Genomic DNA, 24,569 nt, shown 5'->3' on the forward strand with positions numbered 1-24,569 from the left:
AGCCACAATTACTGAGCCTGCGTGTCTGGAGCCTGTGCTCCGCAACAAGAGAGGCCGCGACAGTGAGAGGCCCGCGCACCGCGACGAAGAGTGGCCCCCGCTTGCCGCAACTAGAGAAAGCCCTCGCACAGAAACGAAGACCCAACACAGCCAAAAATAAATGAATGAATAAATAAATTAATAATAAAAAAAATAAAAATACCTGCCCCCCAGGTTTGTGGGAAGGATGAAATAAAATCATAATTGTGGGGTGACCAGCACTTCACCTGGCATATGGTAGGCACTCCACAAATGGGATCTATTATTTTACTAATTAAAATATAGTTCTTAGAGGACAAGAATGTCTTTGAATTATTCATAGCACTAATCCCCTCCATCAACAACTGTCCTGCACATTTGGTAGAGGTTTAATAAGTACTTGATGAGTGAATGGCCATATAAACTATGTACAGAACCATCAGACATGCCCAAGTTGCTGTTTATTTCCCACACGAATTTAAACTCATTCTCTTTTAGTCGCTAGACTTTGAAATGTTATCCTTTCTGCCTACTTTATCATAAAGTACAAGAATCTTGCATTGGCTTAGACAAAGCCTTTCGTTCTCCTTTTAATCGAACGTGGTCCTTTCTTACTGGAATCCTTGTTTAGCGATTTTTCCTAAGGAAGTTCTGCTTTGTTTTATTTTATTTTTAAATCAGGAGAATATTTCCATTTCTGTTAAGAGCTGAATTGATTCTTTAAAAAGAGGAATTCTAAATATGAAACTCCAACACCTACCTTCTTAGACTCTTTCAGAGCTTAATCACAGTAAGTTTGGGCTACTTTTTGTTTGTTTGTTTTTTGGTTGCACCAGGCCTTAGTTGCGATATGCCGGCTTCTTAGTTGTGGCATGTGAACTCTTAGTGCGGCATGCATGTGGGATCTAGTTCCCCGATCAGGGATCGAACCCAGGCCCCCTGCCTTGGGAGCGCGGAGTCTTATCCACTGCGCCACCAGGGAATTTCCTGGGCTACCATTTTTCACACAGATATAATCCACTGGTATCCTGGAGGACCCAAGTGGAGGTGGGTTTTGTGACTTGTTTTGGAAAACTAGGTTCATCTACAGGCTCAATGGTGGCCTGGCCTCTCTCCTTTTCTCTGGACCTGCCAACACTCAAGGCCAACTCAAGCTCTCCTTTCCAAGCAGGGCCACGCGGTTGCCTCTCCGTCCATTTGTGCAGATGACCCTTGTCCATTCTGGCCACTGGGCATTGATCACATATCGCTGTTTTATGTAGTTAGTATTAGTAGAACAGTTTATCTTTGTCTTCCCCGGTCGTTTTCAAATTCCTTGAGGGCATGACACATTTCCTTTGTTTGCTCATGCATCCTGGCTACAAAGATTTGATCACTGGATCTCCATCAGTCCCAGCAGAAAGAAAAGTCATGGCAAATGGCCATTAGACGTTCAGACTTCTGGAAGGAGATGAAATCCTAATACGAGCAGGTCTCGTCTGGGTTTAGAGGGGAAACTGGGGCCGGAGACAAGGAGTCACTTTCTCAAGGTCACAAAGCTAATAAGTGGCGGATTTCCGTAACTTCCCTTTAGTCTAGTGAAGATATCAGCAAAAGAAATTGAAAGTTTTTTCCCATATCTTTTTTTTTTTTAAGTTTTATTTTTAGTTGCAAAACACATACATACTAGAAGGTTTTTGTTTTATTAGATCAGGGGTTTGGCTTAGGAGTCAGGGAGGTTAGAATTCTAGTCCTGGCTCGGCCACTAGTTACAGGACTTCGGGCAAGTCACACCCCCTTCCTGAGCCTCAGTTTCCCCATCTGTCATGGAAGGGGGTTGGATTTGATCCCCTCTAAAATCTCTTTAGGTTCTGTCATTCTGCAATTCTTAGCAAGTCCAGGGCTCAAGATGCTCCCGTTGAATTCCAGGGGACCCCATGTCCCCTCCTTAAAGGTGGTGTTGCGTCTTTCAACTCAAGGAGCCACGAGCTGAAATAGATTCAGCGATTTCCAGCCCAGGGACCTGTGGCTTCTCCAGCAAGAAGCAGCCGGAGCCTGCTGACCCCGGGGAGCCCTGGAACACATGAATCAAAATAGTTGTGTGATGTCATGTCATGATGGGAATGTGCTCTGGCCAATTGGTGCCAAGAATTGTCTGGACAGGGTAGTTTCCTTTTACAGTCTTTTTAAAGAGACATCTGCAGACCTGCACATGACTGGCAGGCCTGCCCTCCTTTTGCCTATTTCGTCTTCCCTCCCTTTTTAATTTTAAGGAGGAAAAAACCCTGAGCGTCTGAGTGCGTGGCAGACCTTAACGACATAAACAGACCCACGGCGAGGCCCTGTGTGTGCTTCCAGGAGCTTCTTGCCTACTTAAGGGCAGCGGCCGCTCTGGCTGCGGGGCTGGAGGTGCAGAGGTGAAGACAGCCGAGCGTCCCTCGGGGAGGAAGCCCTGCGGTGGGACCGCCTGGCCTGTCCCACGGCTGCTGGCTCCGAGGGTGGCCCCTCCTGCGTTTGCTGGCCTCCCGGGCTGGGGCTTGAGTGCACGCGGCATCTCTGAGCTCTCGGGGCCCACACCTGCCGGCTGATGCAGTGCCTCTGCTGGCCCCTGGCCACCTGAGGCTGACGCTGCTCCTGCGAGACGTGGCACGCTCACCTGTCCCCGCTCCTGTGGCCACAGCTCCTCATGAAGCGGTTCGGCAGCCTCAGGGGGAACAAGAAACACAAGGACCCAAACCGAAGCACCGCGCGGCGGCAGTCGGAGCCCCATGGCCTTTTTGGTAGGACACTGCCCTTTGCCCAGTTCTCTGCTGGTCCCCAAGGCCTGTGTGTGTGTGTGTGTGTGTGTGTGTGTGCGCACAGCCTCCTAAGTGACAGCTGCGTGAGGGTGTAATTGTTAGGCGGTAGTCAGAGGGACAGATTGATAAGTGTGTCCTTGTGGACGGTCCTGCCGCTCTCATGAACTGCCCAACAGGGCTTTTCCTGAGGCTGTTTTCTCTCACTTGCCCTGATGAGGTTAGTGATCAATTGCACTGTCATTCATTTAGGCAAAACCAGAGGCCTGGGGAAAAGTAAGAATGGGTTGGAACTGTTATTTGCAGCTGTTAAGAATGAGATGTGCGTGTATAGAGAAAACTAGTGCTGGGGGTCAGGGAGAAGGAGTTCCTCCGCCCCCCTCTTGCTCCATAGCTGTGTAATCAGGCAGGTCAAGGGTTAACTGGGGGGGAAGACCGCCTGCCTGATTTGCGTCCCCTGAGAGAGAAGCCTGCTCTGTGGTCTCCCTGGCTTCTGGGACCTTCTACAGCTTCTCCCAGTACAGGGGGTTGGGAACAGTGTGGCTGGAACGTGGGGTGAAGCACCTGCAATTCAGTATTTCCAGCGACCTGTGGGTTTGCGGGGGGTGGTGCCTTTGCCTGGCTGGAGTCAGGCAGGGAGATTCCAAAGCATTCGGAGCTTCCGGGGACCTGGCTGGGGCCTGCCCACCCAAAGTGAGGTGGTAGACTTCATTTTATTAAGAATCGGAGTTCACCTGCCCTGGACGCTACTGCTTGTATGACATGGGATATTCCTAAACACTCAGTTGTAAGACGGAATAACAGGGCCCTGCTCACACAGCCCGGTGGTAGCAAAGATGGGGAAAGCTGACGGGTGCAGTAGATTGTGTCCCTCGAGTAGAATGCGACATGGTACCTGGCAAAAAAAATACTCGTTATGTGTAGTAGGGAAATGGCTTTAGCAAAACATCCGGGCAGTATGTGAAAACTAGAATACAGGCATACCTCACTTCATTGCGTTTTTTACAAATTGAAGGTTTGTGGCAACAACCCTGTGTTGTCAGATGATGATTAGCATTTTTTTTAGCAATAAAGTATTTTCAATTAAGGGATGTACATTGTTTTATAGACATAATGCTATTTTATTGCACACTTAGTAGGCTGCATTATACTGGAAACTACTCTTCTCTGCACTGAGAAACTGAAAAAATTCGTGTGGTTCCCTTTTTTGCGATACTCGCTTTATTGCAGTGGGTTGGAAACCGAACGTGCACTATCTCCAAGGTAATGCCTGTAGTAAGAAAAGAAAAAGGTAAATATAAAACTTGCCGACTACTTCTGGAATTACTTCTGGAAGCCTCTGGTGGACCTAGTGTGATGCTGAGGACACCGGAGAAGACAAGCCAAGGAGACAGCAGCTCTGGAATTCAGGGAGTTTTCTTGTGAAGGAACTAGAGAGTAGTGTCTAATCGCATCGCGTGCAAAGGTAAATTTCTGGAAGAACACGATGCCTGGCCTGACTGGGTGGGGGATGACAGACTCCCTGGACTTAATTAGATGTGGTTTTAAAAGAAGACTCTTCTTTTAAATAATAAAGTAATAAACATCCATTTACTATAGAATTAAATCCAAACCTGTTATTTAACTAAAAGTCTGTTTCTGCTAATGGGCACAGGTGGTCCCATCGTTAAAAGCCTAGTATTTGCCAGTGGTTTCTCCCCTTGTGTTTAAAAGCTGACTGTCATCCTGTCTCCTCTGCTTCTGAAATCAAAAAAAATATTTGCATGTCGACCAGGTTTCACAAGTGCTGGCATGCAAATGCCCAGCTCTGACCGCAGGGTCAGAAAAATCAGAGCTGCTTCCAGAACCTTCCTCTGGGATTTGGGAAGCAGCCCAAGTATCCTGATTTTCCTTTTGTGGGAATCCCAGTGGGAGAGCAGTCAAGAAGAGCAGGGGCAGATGGCAGGTGCTGGCTCCTCAGTCAGTGCTGGCCAAGGATACGCCGAGTGAAAAAGAACTGAGACTGTGGACCAAGCATCCTCCCAATCCCGGCCTGCCACCTACACCTTCCCCACCAGCAAGACCCGTATAGCCATCCCTCTCTAAAACCATCCCCATTGCCTATTCGGTGACCTCCAGGCTTCTCAGGGACAGGGACCACGTCCCCAAAGCAGTGTTCGATCCGTCCTTCTGACCCCGGCGCCTCCAAGCATCACAGGCTCTCACTACAGAATCGCTGGCTATGGAATGGATTGAAACGGTGTCACTCCAAGGTTATTCCTGGTTCTCCAGCAGCGTTGTTTGAGTTTTTTTTTTTTTTTTTTTTCTAATTCCCTTCCAGTATCTCCCTCTCCTTCCTGCAGTTATTCCTGTAGCCAAAAGTATTTCAGAGACGGCCTCTTCTTCCCCCTAAGAAAGCTTCCATGAGGGTTGTAAGGATGTCTGTCTTTTACTCATCCTCCAGCTCCCCCAAAACAAGCGAACGTAGGTCGTCGGCATGATTCCACGTGCTCTTTGGCCGCTTCTGTGGCCCCGTCAGTCTTTTCCGGGAACCGCTCCCTGTATCCTCTGCTCCAGTCCAAGCTGGAGCCATTCCTCGCGCACACGCATCTTCTTTGTTACACGCACGTGCACACACACACACACTCACGCAGCTGTCCCTGTAGCCACTTGAGCAGCCAGACCCACCACGAGAGGGAATCAAGGCCTGGCAGATTGGCAATTACTAAGTCCACTTACGTTTGCTTGCGGCTGGCATTTTTGTTTGGAAGTAGCGGCTCTGGTTGGAGTCTTGAACGCTTCAAGCCTTGTGATAAAATACCCTGGGAAGTTCTGATTCACCAAGAGCTTGTCCCTTTCAGCCCCAGAGCTTAGCGCCCGCCCAGCTCCCCCTCCAAAGCTAAGAAAAGCACGCCCCACCGCAGGTGAATGTGCTCCGTGGGATAGACCAGTGATGATCTGGACTTAAGCCTTTCCTTTGAGCCTCTTTGGTCAACAGAGATCCAGATTATGTGGACAAAGAGCACGTGGCAGTAGTAATAAAAATGTAAAAGGAAGATTAGGAAAGGATTTTGCTAATCAGATAACAGAACTGACTGTAGCAGCTTTTCTACCCTTTGTAGTTAGAGGCGAGTAATTAAACAAAAGCTACCTGGAGTCTTAAGAGATCCCTTCTGAGGGCCGGCACTGGAGCCGGGAAGCCAGCGGGTGTGTCAGGATGGCGGCACTCTCTCCCCGGGCTGCCGGGGTCCAGGTGACACTGGAGACCAGAGCCTCTGGCGGATCTTGCTTTGCACGGAGCTTCCTCCTCCTCCCGTTAGCCATCCTCGGGATGAATGCACAACCACTTCTGGAACAAAACCCCAGAGTTCCTCCTACCCAGGGTCACTCGTCACCCCAGCACTGCTTGTCCCAGTCTGTTGTCCCCTGTTAATGCCAGCGGAGCCCTCGGCTGGCTGTGCCACCGGGGCAAGCGTGGATCGTTCTTTGCCTCAAGCAGCGGGCAAGGCTGTTGTCCATCCTGCCTCCCGCACTGTGTCCCCCCCCCCCCCCCCCCCGGGGTCCTCTGCTCCCTGCCCGGCCCCTCATGGTCTTCGTGCTGCTTCTGGATGCCCACCTGCCTGCCTGGCTCCTGGTGTCCAGATCGGGGTGGACTTGAGAGATCCCAGTATTCATTCAGTCACTCATTCGAATATACGTATTTAGCTTTTTATGATGGAAAATTTCCAGCATAGGGAGAAATAGGGAGAATGGAGTAATGGTACCCATCTTCAGACTCAGCAGTGAGAAACACTCTGCCAGTCCCACCGGTGTCTGAGCTGCTCTGGGCCAGCACAGGGGGCACAGACACCAGTCCGCCCTCCCAGGGCAAACCACTGAGGTGGTTTCTTAAATTGTGGTAAAGTAGACAGAACGTAAGACTCACCACCTTACTTTTAAGTGTACAGTTCACTGGCGTGACGTACGTTCACACCACAGGGCAGCCATCAGCACCTGCATCTCCAGAACTGTCCAGCCTCCCCAGCCGAACCTCTGCACCCGTTGAACAACAACTGTCCGTTCTGCCTGCCCCCCAGCCCTGGCCACCCACCCCCCCACCAACTTCCTGCCTCTGTGAACTGACTGCTCCAGGTTCCTCGTCCGAGTGGAATCACCCGGTATTCCTCCTCTGTGTCTGGCTTGTTCGACAGCCAAGCGGGTTTTCACTTGCGGCGCCGGGCGGTGGTGAGCCCAGTGAGAAAGAGGCAGGACGAGGGGTCGGCCGGCTGGGCGGAGGGCTTGAGTGACAGGAGGGGTGGGCCGTGCAGACCCCTGTGGTAGGTCCTTCCGGACAGATGGGAGGCTCAGGGCCTGCGGAGGGAGACCCCTGGGGTGGTCCAGGAGCACCAAGGGGCCAGTGTGGTTAGACCGCAGGAAGCAGAGCAAAGCACTCAGCGGGAGGGCAGGCACAGAGGCTGGTTTCCTCACCGCCCTGTGGGCACAGGGGGTCTTGAGAAGAGCACTGCTGGGCTCTGGGGGCCGGAGACTTGCCCAGGGCCACAGCATCGTGAGGGCAGCGCTGGGCCTGGAGCCCGTGCCCCACCCCCTCCGCAGGCCCGGTGCCCACCCGGAGCCGCCAACCCCGGCTCCCATTCCCTCTGTGCCCACACAGAAGACTCTGGAGAGGCAGCACCTCGTTTGCAAGGAGTGGGGATTTCAGGCTCCGTAGCGTCAGAGGCAGAAGCGTTTGGGATCAGAGCAGAGCATTCACCGGTGCTCCCCGGGGGAGCACACAATTCAGGAGCCGTCATCCGGGCTAGGAGTCAAATGAGGCGCCTGGCTCACCACCTCCCGTGCACCCATCCTAAGCCGAGCTGGAGGAGCTCACCATTCCTCTGCCCTGGTTTCCTCTACATGGCCGCCACCAAGCGCTGCGTGGCGGGTCCTGGACCAGCCCCCGTAGAGGACAGGTGGAAGGAGGGGCCCAGGCAAGGGCTTCCCAGGAAAGTCTCAGTTAAGCACTTCCGGATTCATCCTCTCCCAGAGGACACCCTGGATCACCAGCGAGTCAGTCAGTCACCACCTGGCAGGCAGGCAGCTGGGCTGTCACTCTCGGTGTCCCTTCTTCCCTGTCCTGCCCCCAGCGGGACAGACTAGGACCGTTCTCGCCACAAGGTGGCCCAGTGGTGGTGGAAACGGTGAGTGAAGGGAGTGCTCGCGGGCTGCCAGCAGGAAGCGTGGTTTGGGGAGCTGCTTTCCCTGGGGGGATCCCAGTTCTGGACAGAGAGCCTTGACCCCGGACACGGCGTGTCTGTGATTCCAGGACTGAGGATGTCCGAACGTGTCTGAAGACGGTAGGACACGATCGCAGAGCCTGGTGGAATGATAGAGAAATAAGGGAGAAAGAAGATTGGTGAGAGGGGGTGGACCTCGCATAGTGACCCTGGAAAGTAATGGAGACGCCTCGGGGCCGGAAAGCCTGGCTGGGGTCGTCACCGCCACTCGTCACCCAGACCCTCCCAGCGGGACCTGGACCAGGGTGGGCCTAAGGGCCCAGGGACCTCGGCACCCAAGAAGGCATCAGCTGGGGCTTCCAGCATCCAGACCAGATTGAGAACCTGGGGCATTTAAGGAGAAGGTGCATTCTGTCCTCAGGTCATAATTTGTCTTTAATGATTGAGAAGGAAAATGTGCACGGTCCAAATCCTCTGGAGAACCCGAGCGCCAAGATGCTTCTGGTACTGCTGCGGCCCGTGGCCCTGGCACTGCTGGCCTCTGCAGGTGACTCCTGATCATGGCGGTGGTCCAGGGTGTAACCCCCAGGAGGGAGCGTGTCCCCTCCCGGGGAGGCCCCCGTCAGACCTGTGCATGGCCTGTGGAATCCAGGGTGATCGGCACCCCGGAGCCATGTGCTGCAGTTCAGCAGCTCAGGCGTCTGAGGAGCAAGATGAAGGGCTGTCTGTGCCCGACGGGTCTCCTTCAGGTCCTCCATCCCATCTCCAGGCCTTAGAAAATGCCTGTGAGTGACCGCACAGCAGCCCGTGGGGGCCGCCTTCACCCCACTGGTCATCAGCACTATTCCACGAACCAACTACGCGCCCGCTCTTAGTGTGGCCGATGGACGCCTGAGGAGTGGGTTCTGAAAACACACGTGGCCGGGGATGCTTTAAGCCACTTTTACATGGAGTCTGGGGGTTGCCTAATTGTGGCTTAATTTCTGGATAAATAAAGTGATGAGAAGGTGTGGCCGGGCCAACATAAGGGCCCGTTGGGGATACGGCATCACCTGTGGGCCCTCGGGAGGCGCACAGGTCGCTCCACATCAGGGTCTCCTTGGAGCAGAGCTCCCCTCACCGTCCTGACTCCCGGGTCTGGCCCCTCAGCCCTGTCCTGTCTGTCTTCTCTCCCTGGCTCTGCACCCGCCTCGGCCTCAGATGTGAACGTCACGATTCCCACCTGCTGCTCCGTCTCCATGGCTCTCTCTGTTGACGTATTCACTGAACACATCTCTTAAGCCCCTACCTTGGGGTGTGGGTCTAGCTGCAGGGGACGGTGGTGAGCTGTATAGATGCCGGGCAAATGCGCATAAATAGTAATTAACGTATGATGAAATATTAAAGAGGAAATCGAGATGTTGTCAGAAGGATGGATGTCGTTGTGCAGGAAGGCTGCTCCGGACAAGAACAGGCTCTAGAGGGTGAGATCGGCAGCCAGCGGGCAGGGGCGGGGAGGAGAGGGGAGCAGAAGGGGTCCAGACGGGAGAAGCCGTGTGCAAAGGTCCGGGGCAGGCCGGGCCTGGCACATGGAGGGACGTAAAGGGGTTCCCAGAGCCCAGGGGGATTCAGGGGTGTCTCCGGCACCTGGAAGGTCATCCTCAGTGGGTACCACGCAGCTCAGCATCCCTCACAGACATTCCGGGGAGGTGATGGCCATCCCTCCGCAGCTGACCGCCCCTGCTCCTGACTTCCCTGCTGAGATCAGTGTGGCCGTCACCGGAGGCAGGTCCACATTTGCGGGATCTGCCTGATTAGTGGCCGGTTTGTCGGCAGCACAGGGAAGGGAACAGTTCCACCCTAGAAGAGCAGATTTTCTCCCAAACGACGCACGATGGAACTCTTCTGGAGGTTCTGCCGTGCAGCTCTGGTAGCCCCTAATCCACCTCTGCTTCCTGGGAGTGCCAAGCACCCAGCTAACAGCGGCCCCTGAGGAGTTTGCCCTCATTCCAGGCTTCTCTGGGTCACGTGGCTGAGAAGGGCCCTTCTGGGTCCACGGTTGTCTTCAGAAGATAAAGCGAATCACACCGACTGTGCTTTTCCTGCCCCCTCCTCCTCTAGGTCCACTGCCCTGGAGATGTTCTCTACAGAATCTTTCCTGGGCTCTCCAAGACCTGCCTCAGTCTCACTTATGTTTGAATAAAACAGTAACTCAACACAGAGCTTAATTAATCTGGCTGGGCTGTCTTATTAAACTCCTCAGGCGTGGAGACTGTCTCATTCTTCTCTCTGCTAGTGACAGATCTCTCTCTCTCTCTCTTTTTTTTTTTTTTTAATTTATTTACTTATTTGGCCGGGTCTTAGTTGCAGCACACAGGATCTTCGTTATGGCACGTGGGATCTTTAGTTGCGGCACACGAACTCTTAGTTGCGGCACATGAGATCTACTTCCCTGACCAGGGATCGAATCCAGGCCCTCTGCATTGGGAGCCTGGAGTCTTAGCCACTGGACCACCAGGGAAGTTCCGTGACAGATCTCTTGTTACTCTTGTTCCTTGTCCCCATGTCCCTCAATAACAGGACCCCAGTTTCATTTTGTGCCAATGCACGTGGCTTAATACGGCATGTGACAAAGTTCTTCAGTGAGCTCTATGTGGGAGTGTTGTTTACACTTGTGGGAAAGACTCTTAAAAGGGGGAGAAGTGAATCCCCTTTCATTCCTTTTACCTTTCCCCTGCCTTGAACGTAGATGTGATGGTTGGAGCCCTAGCAGCCATCTTGGATCACAAGGTGACCGCTGAGGATGGAAGACGCAGAATGAGTTTAGTGGAGAATAAAGACAGGAGCCTGGGTTAACATTGTGAAGCTGCCATAGTAGCTCTGGACTGCCTGTCTTTCAGACATCTTTTGTGTGATAGAAGAATAAACCTCTTTCTTGCTTAAGCCACTGTTATTTTCGATTTTTCTGTTAAATAAGGACAAACTTAACCCCAACTGATATAGCCTAACATGGAGCTTGATGCATACCAGGCACTCGGTAGTTACTTGAGGACTGAGCAAGTGATCTGTGAGCTTCTCCCGTGCGTAGGTGTGGCTCCTTCAGACCAAAGATACTGAGGCACAGGCAGGTGAGGGCTGCCCAGACCGAGATGAGGGCCCTGTTTCTGAGGTCATCCCACTGACCTTTGTCCAGCTCCATATTGCCTAGAGCTGTGTGCTCACTATACTGCAAGCAGACGCTCTTTAAGGAAACTCTGATATTCTAAATTTAGACTAAAAAAAAAATTAGGCCTGTGGATGCCTTATACAAATAGGTTATTTCTTCAGATTGCCCTGTCCTTGTCTGTGGATTTTAAAATATGACTTAGTTTGAGACGATCCCACTGCAGAGAGAGGTAGACGTGTTATTTCAGCTGAAGGTGCAAAGGCGAACTTCACACCCATCTTTTGGGCCACTGTGTCGAGCTTGGGAGTAGACTGTGAAATCTGGACTCTACCAACAGGGCTTTTAAAAAAAATTATTACAGTTAATCATAGACTTTTTTTCTTCCAGTTTTATTGAGGTACAGTTGACATACAGCACATTATAAGTTCAAGGTGGACAGCATAATGATTTGACTCCCATACGTCATGAAATTACCACAGTAAGTTTAATGACCATCCATCATCTCATATAGATACAAAATAAAAGAAAAAGAAAAAAATTTTTCCCTTGTGATTAAAAGCTCTTAGGATTACTCACTTAACACCTTTCATGTATAACATCCAGCAGTGTTAATTATACGTATCAGGGTATACGTATCACATCCCTAGCACTTATTTATCTTATAACTGGAAGTTTGTACCTTTCGACCACCTTCATCCAATTCCCCCCTCTCACTCCCCAACCCCACTTCTGGTAACCACAACTCTGATCTCTTTGTCTATGAGCGTGTTTGTTTGGTTGGTTTTGAAGTAGAATTGCCTACAGTACTGTGTTAATTCCTGGTACACAGAATAGTGACTCACTATTTCTGTACATTTTTAAGTGATCCCCCCGGGCCACCTGGGCCTTGACGTTCCTTTTTATGAAGTGCCTCTGGTGCACATCTTTGGATAAGCCAGACTCCCACAGGTTAACCCGTCTGATGCATGTATTTATTACACGTGCGTCAGGCGGGTGCTGAGAATGACGTGAAGACATAGGAGGTGCCTCAGCGGCTTGCGTGTAGGTTTGTGGTGAGGGACACCTACCTGGAGAGGGGCCCCCAGGATGGGCGCTGGGGCTGAATGCTCTGGGGCTCCCGTGCGAGTTGGGGTGCCGTCTGCTCTGGACCCAGGGGTGAGGCCGGATTGGTGGAGATGCGGGGGGCAGGGCAGTCAAGGAAAAGTCTAGAAAGAGAAGATGGGGCCAGATTTTAGAAGACCTAGAACGCCAGGCTGGAGGCTGAGCCGAGCCCTGGGGCTCCTGGGGGTGTGAGCAGGGAGCATCCTGTAAGGAGGGGGTTCGGGGAGGGAACTGCTGAGCTGGAGGCTTCACCGAGGGGAGCTTGGCCTTCGCGAGCAGAGCCCTCCAGGGCCTCAGCCGCAGCCTCAGCCGCAGCCTCCCCCAGCCTCCCCAGGGCTGCAGGCGTGTCGAGCCCCGAGGCAGCCCCCCACTCGCCTGTGGGCAGCCCTGTGGCTCTGAGCCTCATGTCTGGTGGGCAGGTGTCTCCCGGTGCCGGCCAGGTGCGGGCCCGGGTCGCTGGCCTGGAGAACCAGACCTGAGAGGCGTCTGGGGGAGAGAGCAGGGCCAAGCGGGGAGGGGCCGGTCCCTGGCCTGGGTGCCTGGGACATCACGGTGAGCTATCAGTGATGATGTCCCTTGCGTGGCTTCCTCACATTTCACGTTCAATAGTTCTATTAGGGCAGGTAGGGTAAAAGGTGGAGGTGAGGAGCTGAGACCCAGAGAGGCCAGGAGACGTGGCAGTCACACGTGGCAACCTGCCCAAGAAGAGGTGGGCGTCTAGCATCTCAGCCACCTCCAAGCAGCTCGGGCCCTCCTGCTGCTGAAGGTGCGTGGGGTGGACCACGACGCACCCCTCCTCTCCTGCAGTGCCATCAGAGTATCTCCTTCTCTGCCGCGTTCTTCTCTGTCCCCACCCGCTGCTGCCCCCGCTGGCCATGACTCAGGGAGGCTGAGTCAGAAGTCCCCTCTGTCCTCCCTGCTTCTCATTCCCGGGTGACACAGCTGGTCACAGAATAGTGAGAGCTGATCGAAAGGGACAACAGACGTGGCCCAGCCTAGAGGTGGCCTCTGAGCAGCTCTGGCCATGACCCTGAGGAGGTGCCCAGATGGCGCCACAGAGAGAGAGAGAGCACTGTGCCTTCAGGCCGGCACCCGTGGATGAGTCACGCTGGGGTACGCTGAGCCTGGGGGGATTACCCTCCCCTCCGCAGCCCTTCCAGGGTCTCCCTTCTCAGGGGTCTCCCGCTACAGCAGGGTCCAGCCTCCCTTCTCCAGGGTCACCCCCAGCGGGGCCCCGGTGGCAGGCGTGGAGCACTTGGAGCCCACCCGTCCTGATGCCCACATCCGGGCGCTTCTGCCTCTGAACTCACTGCAGCCTCGCGGGCGGGTCCGCTCCTGCCAGAGGGTCACTGCTCACCACACACAGATCTACCTCGAATTCCTCCAGCACCGAGCGCCTTTGACACCACCTTGTTGATTCTTGACTAACAATGCAGCACTAACCTGTAAAACCTCGTTCATGTAAATGTTGCTACAGCGGAAGCTTACAGAAACATGTACAAATCGTAGGTGGTAAATTTGCACAGTTTGAACATACTCGAGTAAAACGTGCGGATTAAGAGACAGAACCTCACCAGCACCCCAGAAGCCTCTCCCAGGTCCCCTCAGTCACTCCCCCCGCAAGATGAGCGTTGTCTGGTTTTGAACTTTGTATGATGGGTCCGTACAAAATTTCTCTCTGTCTGGCTTCTTCCACCTGAACGTCATGAGATACAACCCAGCCCATGCTGTGGCTGAAGTTCGTTCGCTTCACCGCTGGGTCGTTGCTCTGTCCTCTGCACAGACCACGCCTCCTCCATCGCCCACCTGCGGACGGGCACTGGCGGGTCTCCAGTCTGGGGCTCTGACAGTTCCCGGTGCTGCTGTGAACGTTCTTGTAAATCCTCATGCGTTTCTGTTAGACACGCACTAGGTCTGCGGTAAAAGGGCAGGCATATGCGCAGCCTTGGTGGATACGACAGCATTAGCCAATGCGTGTGCCCCGCTTCCCGGGCTAGTCTGTAAGCAGGAGCCGTGGCTTCGTTTCCCTTCCCCGTGCTCCTAACCCAGTGCCTCGAGCTGCACAACCGGCCTCCTCTGCCCATCATCCAGCTCTGCACAAATGCAGGTGTTTTCCTCACCTGGTAATTGAGATGTAGCATCCCCAGGAGGCCCCCCAGGAGCCTCTCTGAAGGGTAGTGCCCAGGGCCCCATGTCCTGATCCGCTTCCCCACTAGCAAGGACTCAGGCTCAGCCTGTTAATCGCACACGGTGAAGACAGGGCAGGTGGGGACCCAGTTGACTGGGGAGGAGTTCTGTTCTCTAAGGCTGCTTTCTTCCTGGGGCTCAGCGTTTGGGGTTTATTTATGACTGGGAACTGTAGCAGGACCTGGTTTGTAACCACCAGCTGTCGCTATAGCAACTCTTCACTTGCACCACTAAAAATAGATCCTCTTCATCCCTGGGAAGAAAAATCAAAGAAAATCAAAGTGGGGGAGGGCCTGTCCGCTCAGCTGCGGGTCCCCAGACAGATTTCAAGGTGCAGCGATGTAGCTCTTGGGGCCTCTTGAACCGCCCACCTAAGAGCAGAAAGGGCCGGGGTGGGTGTCAAGTCCACCCCACTGGCATTCTCCAGGCTCCAGGGACGCTGGCCTCTGCCCTGCTCTCACCTCATCTGTCTTCTCCTTTATAGGCTGAACTGCAGAATTTAATCCTTAATTATAAAGTCATTTCACTTGGGCTTTATTCAGTTTCTTAATCTTAAATCTTAATTCTTCTCTGGGATTGTAAATATTTTTCAAGGTCAAGGACTTAATTAGTAGGGTGGTATGAGAACCCGAAATCCTGTCCTATGAGAAAGAGTTGAAAGAACTGGAAATGTTGGCGTGGGCAGGAGCGAACTTGGGACGGGTGGGAACAGTCTTCAGATATTTGAAGGACTGTCTAAGTGAAGAGGGACTTCCTTGTTCTCTCTCATCCCACAGGAACACGGAACTCAACTCCATGAGAGAAGCAATATTTCGCCCCAAGAAAATATGTGCATTTCTTTGTAAAGCATTTTCTTGCGTTTTTAAAATCATGAAAGTAGTGAAAGAACATTTCGAAATGTTTGAAAGCTGGGGAAAGCCCCCATAATGAGACGCGTGCGCAGCACACGAGTACCTTTGCGTTAGTGTACCTGTACCAAGCACAGGCTTTGGAGGTGACTGCTCTGGGAGAGGTACCTGGTGTGGACAGGGCAGGGCCGAAGCCAGCTCCGCTCTGTCACCTAGTGGGGTGGCCATCCTCGTAGGTGGCTGTGAAGACTCAGGGTGACACCCCGAGCACCCTGCCCCACGCACAGCGCTCAGCAGTGTTAGCTGTTATCGCCAGGGGTGTTCCAGCTGAGGCTGAGTTTTTAAACACAGGATGGGAGATTTACTGAGACTCTCTCTGAGGTCCTGGCTCCGAAATTCTGGCTGGGTTAGAACACAGATGTGGGTGAGAATGAGAAATTAGCTTGAAACGTGGAGTGGTCGGGACCAATAGCGCAGGAAGTGGCCCCCTGTGCACCGGCCAAGGGCAGGCAGGGGCATTAGGGAGCCCTGGGTGTGGCCCTCCCTAGGGAGACCTCCTCTCTGCTCCAGAGGAACTCTCACTGCCCAGGAGCCACACACGACGGCAGTCAGTGATATACCCACTCCTTTTTTTTCATTTTCCTATTGTCATAAAATATACATAGCATAAAATGTACCGTTTTAACCATCTTTAAGTGTCTGGTTCAGTGACATTAAGCACATTCACGTTGTTGTGCAGCCGTCACCACCATCCCCCTCCAGAATTTTCTCACCTTGCAAAGCTGAAACTCTGTCCCCAGTGAAACAACAGCTGCCCATTCCCCCTCCCCCCGGCTCTTGCTCTTCTACATTCTGTCTCTGTGAATTTTACTGTTCTATAGGCTCATATAAGCGGGATCGTACCGTATTTGTACTCTTGTGACTGGTGTAGCACGTGTCAGAATGTCCCTCCTTTTTAAGACTGAACAGTATTCCGTTGTATGTAGCTGCCACGTTCGCTTACGCATTCATCTGTCGTGGACCTGGTCTCTGTCTGCCTAGATGGGCAGTGATGGGCCCCGTTCTTCTCATGCTGGACCAGACTCACGCGCTCGCTTCACGTGGGGTGAAAATGAGCGGCCCCACTGCCGCCGGGCCCTCCCAGGGCTGCGTGTGCACCCGCAGCAGACAGGGCCTCGTGCCTCCCCTGCTGTGTGATGAGGAGGTGCTGAGGGTCTAGGGGCCTCCTCTGAGGTACTGCTGGGTGTCAGCCCCCCGAGGGGATCTGTGGAGGAGGCTGCCTGCAGCGTGATTGCGGGACAGCGGGCATCCCCAAGGGCCCTCGTCTGATTTTCTCAAGGTGCAAGCTTTGGGTGCTGGCATCATCCTCTGTTACATCGTCCCTCCCAGAGGGCTCTGTGCCTCTTCAGCCTGCGCAAATCAGCACCAACACCTGAGCAGGAGTTAGCTTATCACACAGAGCAGTGGTGATGGGTGAGGACTAGTTACTTGGGGTTAGGAAACGTGTCTGGATACTGGGCCGGGGAGTTGGTCTGAGGGCACCAGGTTCTTAGAAGAGATGGTAGAGAAACCGGGAGGGCTTCCAGGAGGAGGCAGCGGGCCTTGGAGACGTGCCTGGCATTCTTCACGAGTGAGGGAGGGCCAGCCCTGCCACCTGAGGGGTCTGGAGGGGTTTCCTGGGCCAGGGGCTCCGAACAGCACAGCCCACGGTGGGGGGGGGTCACCTCTTTCTTGGGTGCAGTGTCTGCAGGAGCAGGGCAGAGCTGACTCACTGTGGAGACACTCCTGGGCTTGCCAAGAGGATTAAGAAGGGCTCTGGGGCCAGAAAGGCCAACAGTTTTATTTGGTTGGGTTGGCTGAAACATGGACCCTATAGAGGAAGGTCTCCAAAGGCTTAGGGAGATTGGAAAGTTGGCCTAGATTCACATGTAAGTCCTGCTCCCTTTCTCTCTCTCTCTCTCTCTCTCTCTCTCACACACACACACACACACACACACACACACACACACACCTGGGATGGTCCAGAGGACACCCCTTTCACCAAGACGGTGACAGTTTGTGAGGGAAGCCCCAGGCTCCTTGACCAGCTCTGTGGTCGCTCTCATCCGACGTCAGAGATGACAGTGGGAACCGCAGCCACTGCTCTGGGAATCTTAAACGCAGCGGGGATCACTGGATCCTGGGCGGCAGGGCCGTGTGGCAACACTTAATCCCCAGAGACAAGACGGGCGTGGTTACCGTAAGGGACCGCAGTGTCAAAGCAGCAGTGTAAACAGGCCGACTCCGGCGGACCGATGGCTGGTTGATCACGGCGGTCCTGGAGGTGAGGTAGATGGAGGCCTCAATGCTTACTTGAAAATCAATGACGAGTTCCAGTTCAAGTGAACCAAAGCCTAACTCGAATCAGAGCATCATGGCCCCTCAGTCAATCCCGAGGTTTGAGCCAGTTTACAAACCCAGAGCCCCTTGAATGAAGGGGAGGGCGGGTTGCCTTGAGAAAGGACCCCGGGATGCTGCCGAAACTGTCAACTACTAACCTTTCTCCCAGCCTTCCCCGAAGCTGCCTGTGGCCTTTCCCAGGGTGAACGTGTTGGCAAAAAGGTAATAATTAGACTCTTCAGAGATGAGTGGACGCTGACACCAACCCCCGGAGACCCAGAGCGTTGTGGTGGCGCCCCCGCCCTGGCAGGAGCTTAGGGAAGGAGACGGGGCTGGAGACTCCAGCGGAGAATTTCTCCAGCTCCCTGGGTGGAGGGCGAAAGCCTTTCCCGTCTGCAGACCTCAGTTTCCCCATTTCTGGAGGCGGAGACCTGGGGGGGCGGGGGTGGGGAGAGGGGAGAAGGGAGGAGATGGGGCCAGGGCTGTTAGAGGCTCAGAAGCGGGAGCTGGTTAGAGGGTTCAAAGGCACTTGGGGAAGTGAGGAATGTCCTGTAATCAGAACCTGCAGCCCGTGTCTATCTAATCGGGTTGGGTGTGTGTTAGCAGCACGTCTAGAATAAGAAAGTGCCGGATGATGTGACAGCCCATGAGCCGGGACTGGTGTTGAGCTGCTGGCTGACGGGGGACCCGAGGTGCCCGCTCTCCGTCCCCCACCCTCGCCGGCACAGAACCCCGAGAGCATTTGTCTGTCCCCACCAGAACCTTGCTGGTTTCAGGAGAACGGATGAATTCTACCCCACCCCGGGCCGCTGGCAGGGAGAGGCTACAAGTGACTGGAATAGATGCTTGTCCTAGGCAGGTGTGATGCCCAGGGCAGGAAAGGAGCCCTGGTGTCTGGGGAGGAAAAGACTGGTCAGGGTGGGGCAGAAGGAGGAATTTTCAAGCAGTCCTACCACCTTTGCAGCCCCGCCCAGCGCAGGTCTTTCAGACCCCGCAAGCCACGTGTAGGGAGCAGCGTTTAGCTTTGCTCAGAGAGGGCTCATGCGAAGGACAGTCTCGGGGTGCCCCTGGCCAGGATACTCAGTCTTTGTGCTACATCCACAGGGGATTGTAGCTCTCACAGCAGAAGGAATCTGAAAGGCCCTCACCCCAGCCTCCTGCTTTCGAGGAGGTGCAGAATCATTGCACCTGTTTTGCAAATGAGGCACCTGGGGCTCAGATGATTTGCGCAACACCAAGTAGCTAAATATACCGGGAGTTCCCAGATCAACTTCAATCCCTAGAATAATATTGTTTTGTTTAAATACATATGCAATCGAATAGGTAATGCTCGTGCATGTTAAAACATTCAAAAAGTATAAAAAAGGTAATGGTAAAAAGTAAGCATTCTTCTCCACTGGACCACAGCCTCCCAGTTTCTCTGCCCAGAGGCAACAGTTCAGAGACAGTCTATGCATTGACAAGCTTTTTATGTTTTTGTATCATACCATCCTCCTGTTCTACAACTTGGTTTTTAACCCCTTGGCATGCTGGCAGTCACTTCCTGGTGGCACGTCGGGAGATGCCCTGTTCCTTTTTGTGGTTGTACGGTGCTCCGCTGTGTACTGAACCAGTTCTCCATTGATGGAGCTGCTCTCAATCCTTTGCTGTAAAAAACTGTTGCAACAAATACTGCTGTACATAGTTTTGTGTGCATGTGTGTAAATGTATCTGTGATATAAACTCCTAGGAGTCAAATCGTCAGGTCAAAGAGTACATGTATTCCTATTGTGACAGCTTTTGCGGAATTGCCCTCCGTGGAGGTTGTACAGTGTATACTCTCTAAATGAGAATGTTCCGCGACATCCTCACCACACACTGTGATCAAAGCCTTTTGATCTTTGTTTTGTGGTAGTTTCAGACCTGAGCTACGATAGATAACCTTGGTGCTAGAATAGGGGCAAAAATGTGAGCGTGAGGTCACCATGCATTGATTCGGAGCCCACCCCTCGCCTTGATCCATGCGTGTTTCCGGGTATCACAGCAGAGATATCACCCTGTCCTGTGATAGCTCCTTGGGCTACTAAAATATTTCCACATGTGTTGCCCCACAGATCTGTGCGGTGCCCCCCAACAAAGGAGGTAGGGGCAGGGGTTCTGTCTCTTGATTTTTACTGGAAACACCACAGTCCCCAAAACACCATGAGCTGAAGTGCCCTCAGGCAGTACCACCAAGGTCAAGGGCAGACGCAGGAGGCTGCCCACCTGCCCACCACGCACGCACACTGCAGCCTGATGGCATCTTCACGACTGTAGCTGCCATCACGGCTCCCTGTGATTTTCCCAAAGGCGACGGAAGCCGTGGGCTGCTGGAAAGCTCCACAACCCAGAGTTGGCTGGCTCAACCCTCACCCGCCTCCTGCACTGTACTTTAACCCATGCTGCTGGCCGCCTCCACTGCTCTGCCCTCCTCTGCATGCTCGGGGACGCGGGGGGCACCCAGGTGATTCTGCCTGAGTCACTCCACCCCGCCTTGGGACTTCTCCTGCCCCCCCTCCTGCCCCCCTCCTCCACCCTTCGCGTTCCTGCAGGCCACCTGTGGTGCTCCTGTAAGAGGGTTTACTGTAAGGTGTCCTCGTCACCAGCGTCCTCCTCTGGGCCCCCCACTCGCCTGCAAGGCCCTTCGGGCTCCATGTCTTCAGCCCTGAGACCCTCCCGCGAACGCTTGTGGAAGAAATAAATGAAGGGCTCTAGGAAGTGCATGCTGCTCTGCATTCCACATCCTTTGTCCTCCAACTTGGGTTCAAGGAACTTGAGGAACTCTGGAGATTTGAATATTTCTACTCTGTTCCACGGAACGTGGCTCTACACCAACGAGATCCCACGTCCCCTCTGGTTACTGTCCTTCATCTCAGTGTCCCCCTGAGACCTCAAGCCCCTCAGCCCCACCTGGCCTCCCCGTCATGTGTCCCACCGGGCCTGATGCCCAAAGTTTCCACTCTAAAAAAAAATGTATATATGTGTGTGCATGTCTATATACATAGACATGCACACACATATATATAATTTGAGATATAATTCACATACCATATAACTCATTCATTTAAAGTGTACGATTCAATGGTTTTTAGTGTGTGACTCTTCCATAAACACACCTTAAGTTGAAAATATCAGAAGTCGAAGTGCAGTTAATACCCCTAACCTACTGTACATTACAGCTTAGCCCAGCCCACCTTAAATGCACTCAGAGCACTCACATTAGCCTGAAGGTGGGCAAAACCCTCTAACACAAAGCCTATTTTATGATAAAGTGTTGAATATCTTGTGTAATTTATTGGACGCCGTACTGAAGGTGAAAAGCAGAATGGCCTTCTGGGTCCAGAATGGCTGTCTGTGCGTCATGGTTTCCCCTGGTGATCACGGGGCTGGCTGGGGGCTGCAGCAGCTGCCCTGCGTCACCAGAGAGGATCGGACCGCGTATCACTGCCCAGGAAAAGAGCAACATTCAAAATTTGAAGTACAGGGCTTCCCTGGTGGCGCAGTGGTTGAGAATCTGCCTGCCAATGCAGGGGACACGGGTTCGAGCCCTGGTCTGGGAGGATCCCACATGCCGCGGAGCAACTGGGCCCGTGAGCCACAACTACTGAGCCTGAGCGTCTGGAGCCTGTGTTCCGCAACAAGAGAGGCCGCGATAGTGAGAGGCCCGCGCACGGCGAATAAGAGTGGCCCCCGCTTGCCGCAACTAGAGAAAGCCCTCTCACAGAGACGAAGACTCAACACAGCCAAAAATAAATAAATAAATAAATTAAAAAAAAAAAAAATTGAAGTACAGCTTCTACTGAATTCGTATTGCTTTCACACCATCATAAAGTCAAAAAATCGTAAATCAGACCATCGTAAGGCAGGGACTGTCTATATTCACAGTCATGCATCTAGCACCGCAATCCATTTTAGAACATTTTCATCGCCCCACGAAGAAACCCTGTACCCCTTAGCCATCACCCACTCCCGCAGCCCTGAGCAACCACACATCTCTTTCCTGTCTCCATGGATTTGCCTGTTCTGGGCATTTCATGGAACCATTCTCTGTGTGGCCTCAGTGACTGCCTCCTTTCACTCAGCAAAATGTATTCAAACTTTTCACTCTTTCCCCAAGGCCAGCTTACAAGGCGGGACCGATCAAGGTTGGGGGATGACCAGCTAATGTCCCCTGAACTTAGCTCCACGGGAGGAAGGGCGCCAGGGAAACCAGAGTATTATACGGCAGCGAAGTGAGGGAGAGACATCTTTGCTCTGCTGTCTTGGTCAGATCTGAGTCCACACTGGTTATATCAGAATCTGGGGGATACAAGAGATAACCAACTAATAAAATTAGGTATTAAAAGCTTGCTGTGCTCCAGGCACTAGGCCTAACCGTAGGAGATGTGCCAGCAGGATTTTGCAACGTAGGTAATATTAACATACAGGACACAGCAGCCAGCTCCTCACCAAGTGCTCCAGCCAGCGCTTGAGGAATTCTGCGAGGGCAACAGCTGGGAAGGAGTAGTCAAGGGAGGCTGCAAGGAGGAGGTGGCCTGTGAGCTGGGCCTTGAAGGGCACAGGCTGATTGGCAGAGGAGGGGAAGAATTCAGAGCCGAGGTGTGTGTGGTGTTTGTACAGGGTTGCCGTGGAGACCAGGGGGACAGGAGCCACAGGGGAAAGGTTGGGCCAGACAACATCTACGAGAGCAATTGAAACACAATCGCTTATAGATGTGTGAGGGAGCACCGGCCCGTGGTGGTGAATGCTCCACATCTGTCCACCCCGGACAAACTCCACTTGTACTTGGAGCTTAGAGACACCCACCCTGCTGTGCTCAGGCCACCAGGGCAGAAGGTTCTGGATGCCCCCCCCCTCCATGGTCACGGTGCCAGCAGCCAACGGGACGTGGAGCGTGCAGCACGGTGGCAGCCCCGCTCCTGCGGGAGCTGGCGGTCACCCTGGGTCCCCGGACGGAAGGCAGTGCTCTCGGGAAAGAGGTCCAAGGTCACCCCCAGCCACATGGCCACACAGCGTCTCTCTGCTGGCCTCTGGTGCCGGCCCTTTCTTCGGTTGGAGCTCAGTCCTAAATGGAAAGCAGATCCTGAAAGAGATGAGGGGGCAGGAAGGGGGCATTTCTGAGCCGTGGAGAGGGGAGCGGGCCAGTCCGAGAGATGGCAGCTCTGCAGGCGGGACAGGGCAGCGCCTAGGGCTCCACTACTGCGCCCAGCGGGGACGGCGGTGGGGGTGGGGGGTGGGGCAGGAAGCCCGGGAAGGGGACTGGGAAAGGGCGGACCCGGGGGTGGCGAGGGCCCCGTCCTGTGGGCACACAGGGACACATGCCCGCCTAGGCTGCCACCCCTGCCCGAACACTTTAACGACCTGGGCATCTTCCAGATGCTCTTAGGCTGTGTGTTCTCCAGCCAGTTCGCGTGCCCGGTGTGGCGCGTTTCCAGTTGTGTTCCTTTAATGACTGGATCCCGTGCCGAGAACAATAAAAACCAGATACCACTTCTCTTACTCTGGAAAACAGGGACCAAGACTTGGAGGCAGGCTTTTAATTCGGAAGGTGACCCCAGCAACCAGGGAGGGAGGAGGAAGAGGGAGGGGCCGCATAAGTGCATTACCAAGGTTACCAGGTGGGTCCAGGCTGGCTGAAGATCACCCCTGGGGGTGTTAACACCTCTGTGCTTCAGGGCTGGGCTCAGCTGTGGACTGAATGGGCACTGGTGGCTTCGGGGGGCCCCTGTCCACATGGGGGACTGTCCACTACAGGTGCCCTGGAATCACAGGTGGCTGGGGGGTGAGCCCTGGGTCCACAAGCCCTGCCTCACCAGGAGAGACAGTGTTGGGGCCCCCTCTATCTCCCTCTGCCCTTCTCTGCCAGTCTCTGTCACCTTTGTCCCCCTCTGGACCGGGTTCCTGGACCTTTCTTACCAGTGCACATCTTCTAGAGCTTGACAGAACTTTGTTTTAAAAACAGACACTCTGAATGTGTGACTTCAGGGTGTCAAGGTCTGTTCTGAGTTATCTATTTTAAGAAAATTGTTTTCCGCAAATAGCAGAAAGAACACACACACAAAGCTTTAGTTGCCTGCAGACCAGAGTCCTCAGCTAGCACCGTCGACTCGCTCCGGAAGGCCCGTGGTGTCTGTCTATTAGATAGGATCTCCTACTTAGGGTGCTCGTGGGCTACAAGCAACGGAAAGCCTAACTCAGACAGGCTTGAACAATAACAGGACCCGGGTAGGAAGTGGAGGCTTGGCGTGCTGTGAGGAGCAGATGTCAGGGTGGAATTCAGCGTTGAGTGACCTCCCAGGAAGGGTAAAGGGAGGAAGCGGGAGCGGGCAGGGAGAGCCTTGGGCTGGACGCAGGTCTGACGCTGGGGACCGAGGGGGCGGGAGGATGGGTAGTGAGAGCCCCAGACAGCTGCCCATTTCAGAGGAGGCTCCGGCCAGGTAGACAGGCATTGCTGCTTCAAGTCCCACGTCCCATCCCGCAGGATCAGGCCTGCCCTCGCTCCACACCAGTCGTGGCCGTGGCCGGGGGCAGCCGGGGCTGGAGGAACACGGCCTCGGTGTGGAGGGGAGCGAGGGTTGTGCTCTCCAGCAGGAGGCCTGAGCGGTGCATCTTCCTGCCCAACGTGGCAGCTCGTGCAAGGAGCTGGGCCCGGCCGAGCCTGGAGACGGGGTGCAGAGTTCTCTCCGGGCTGGGGAGCTTTGCCGTCTGGCACTGACGCTGCTTGCATTGCTTAGCTCCGCAGAAGGTACACGTGGTCTCTGGGCAACCGTGGGCAGGGGCGACATCTCAGGCACCTCCCTCCATACCCTCCACGTTTCCCAAGTTTCAGGGCCTTATGCTTAATAGGGCCTCCGGGCCTAGTTGTTGAGGGAGAGAGCAGGAATCCGCCGTGGATGAGAAACCCCTG

The 24,569-nt window shown here is 53.8% G+C and overlaps 1 protein-coding gene across 6 annotated transcripts in view; it reads left to right on the plus strand.

Moving 5' to 3' along the window:
• Positions 1-24,569, plus strand: part of PRKAG2 (protein kinase AMP-activated non-catalytic subunit gamma 2) — a 284,802-nt gene that overhangs the window by 116,004 nt on the left and 144,229 nt on the right. Inside the window, exon 1 of one of the 6 annotated variants that reach the window (XM_059932998.1) lies at positions 2,203-2,777. The exons of 4 other annotated variants lie outside the window; for them this stretch is intronic. In XM_059932998.1, the coding sequence (XP_059788981.1) occupies positions 2,684-2,777 (94 nt within the window). In that variant the 5' untranslated portion in view covers positions 2,203-2,683. Of the gene's footprint in view, positions 1-2,202; positions 2,778-24,569 lie in introns of those variants that run through there. One more of the 6 variants, XM_059932999.1, reaches the window with a different exon arrangement.

The sequence above is a fragment of the Balaenoptera ricei genome, chromosome 9, assembly GCF_028023285.1.
Source record: "Balaenoptera ricei isolate mBalRic1 chromosome 9, mBalRic1.hap2, whole genome shotgun sequence".
NCBI classification, from domain to species: domain Eukaryota; kingdom Metazoa; phylum Chordata; class Mammalia; order Artiodactyla; family Balaenopteridae; genus Balaenoptera; species Balaenoptera ricei.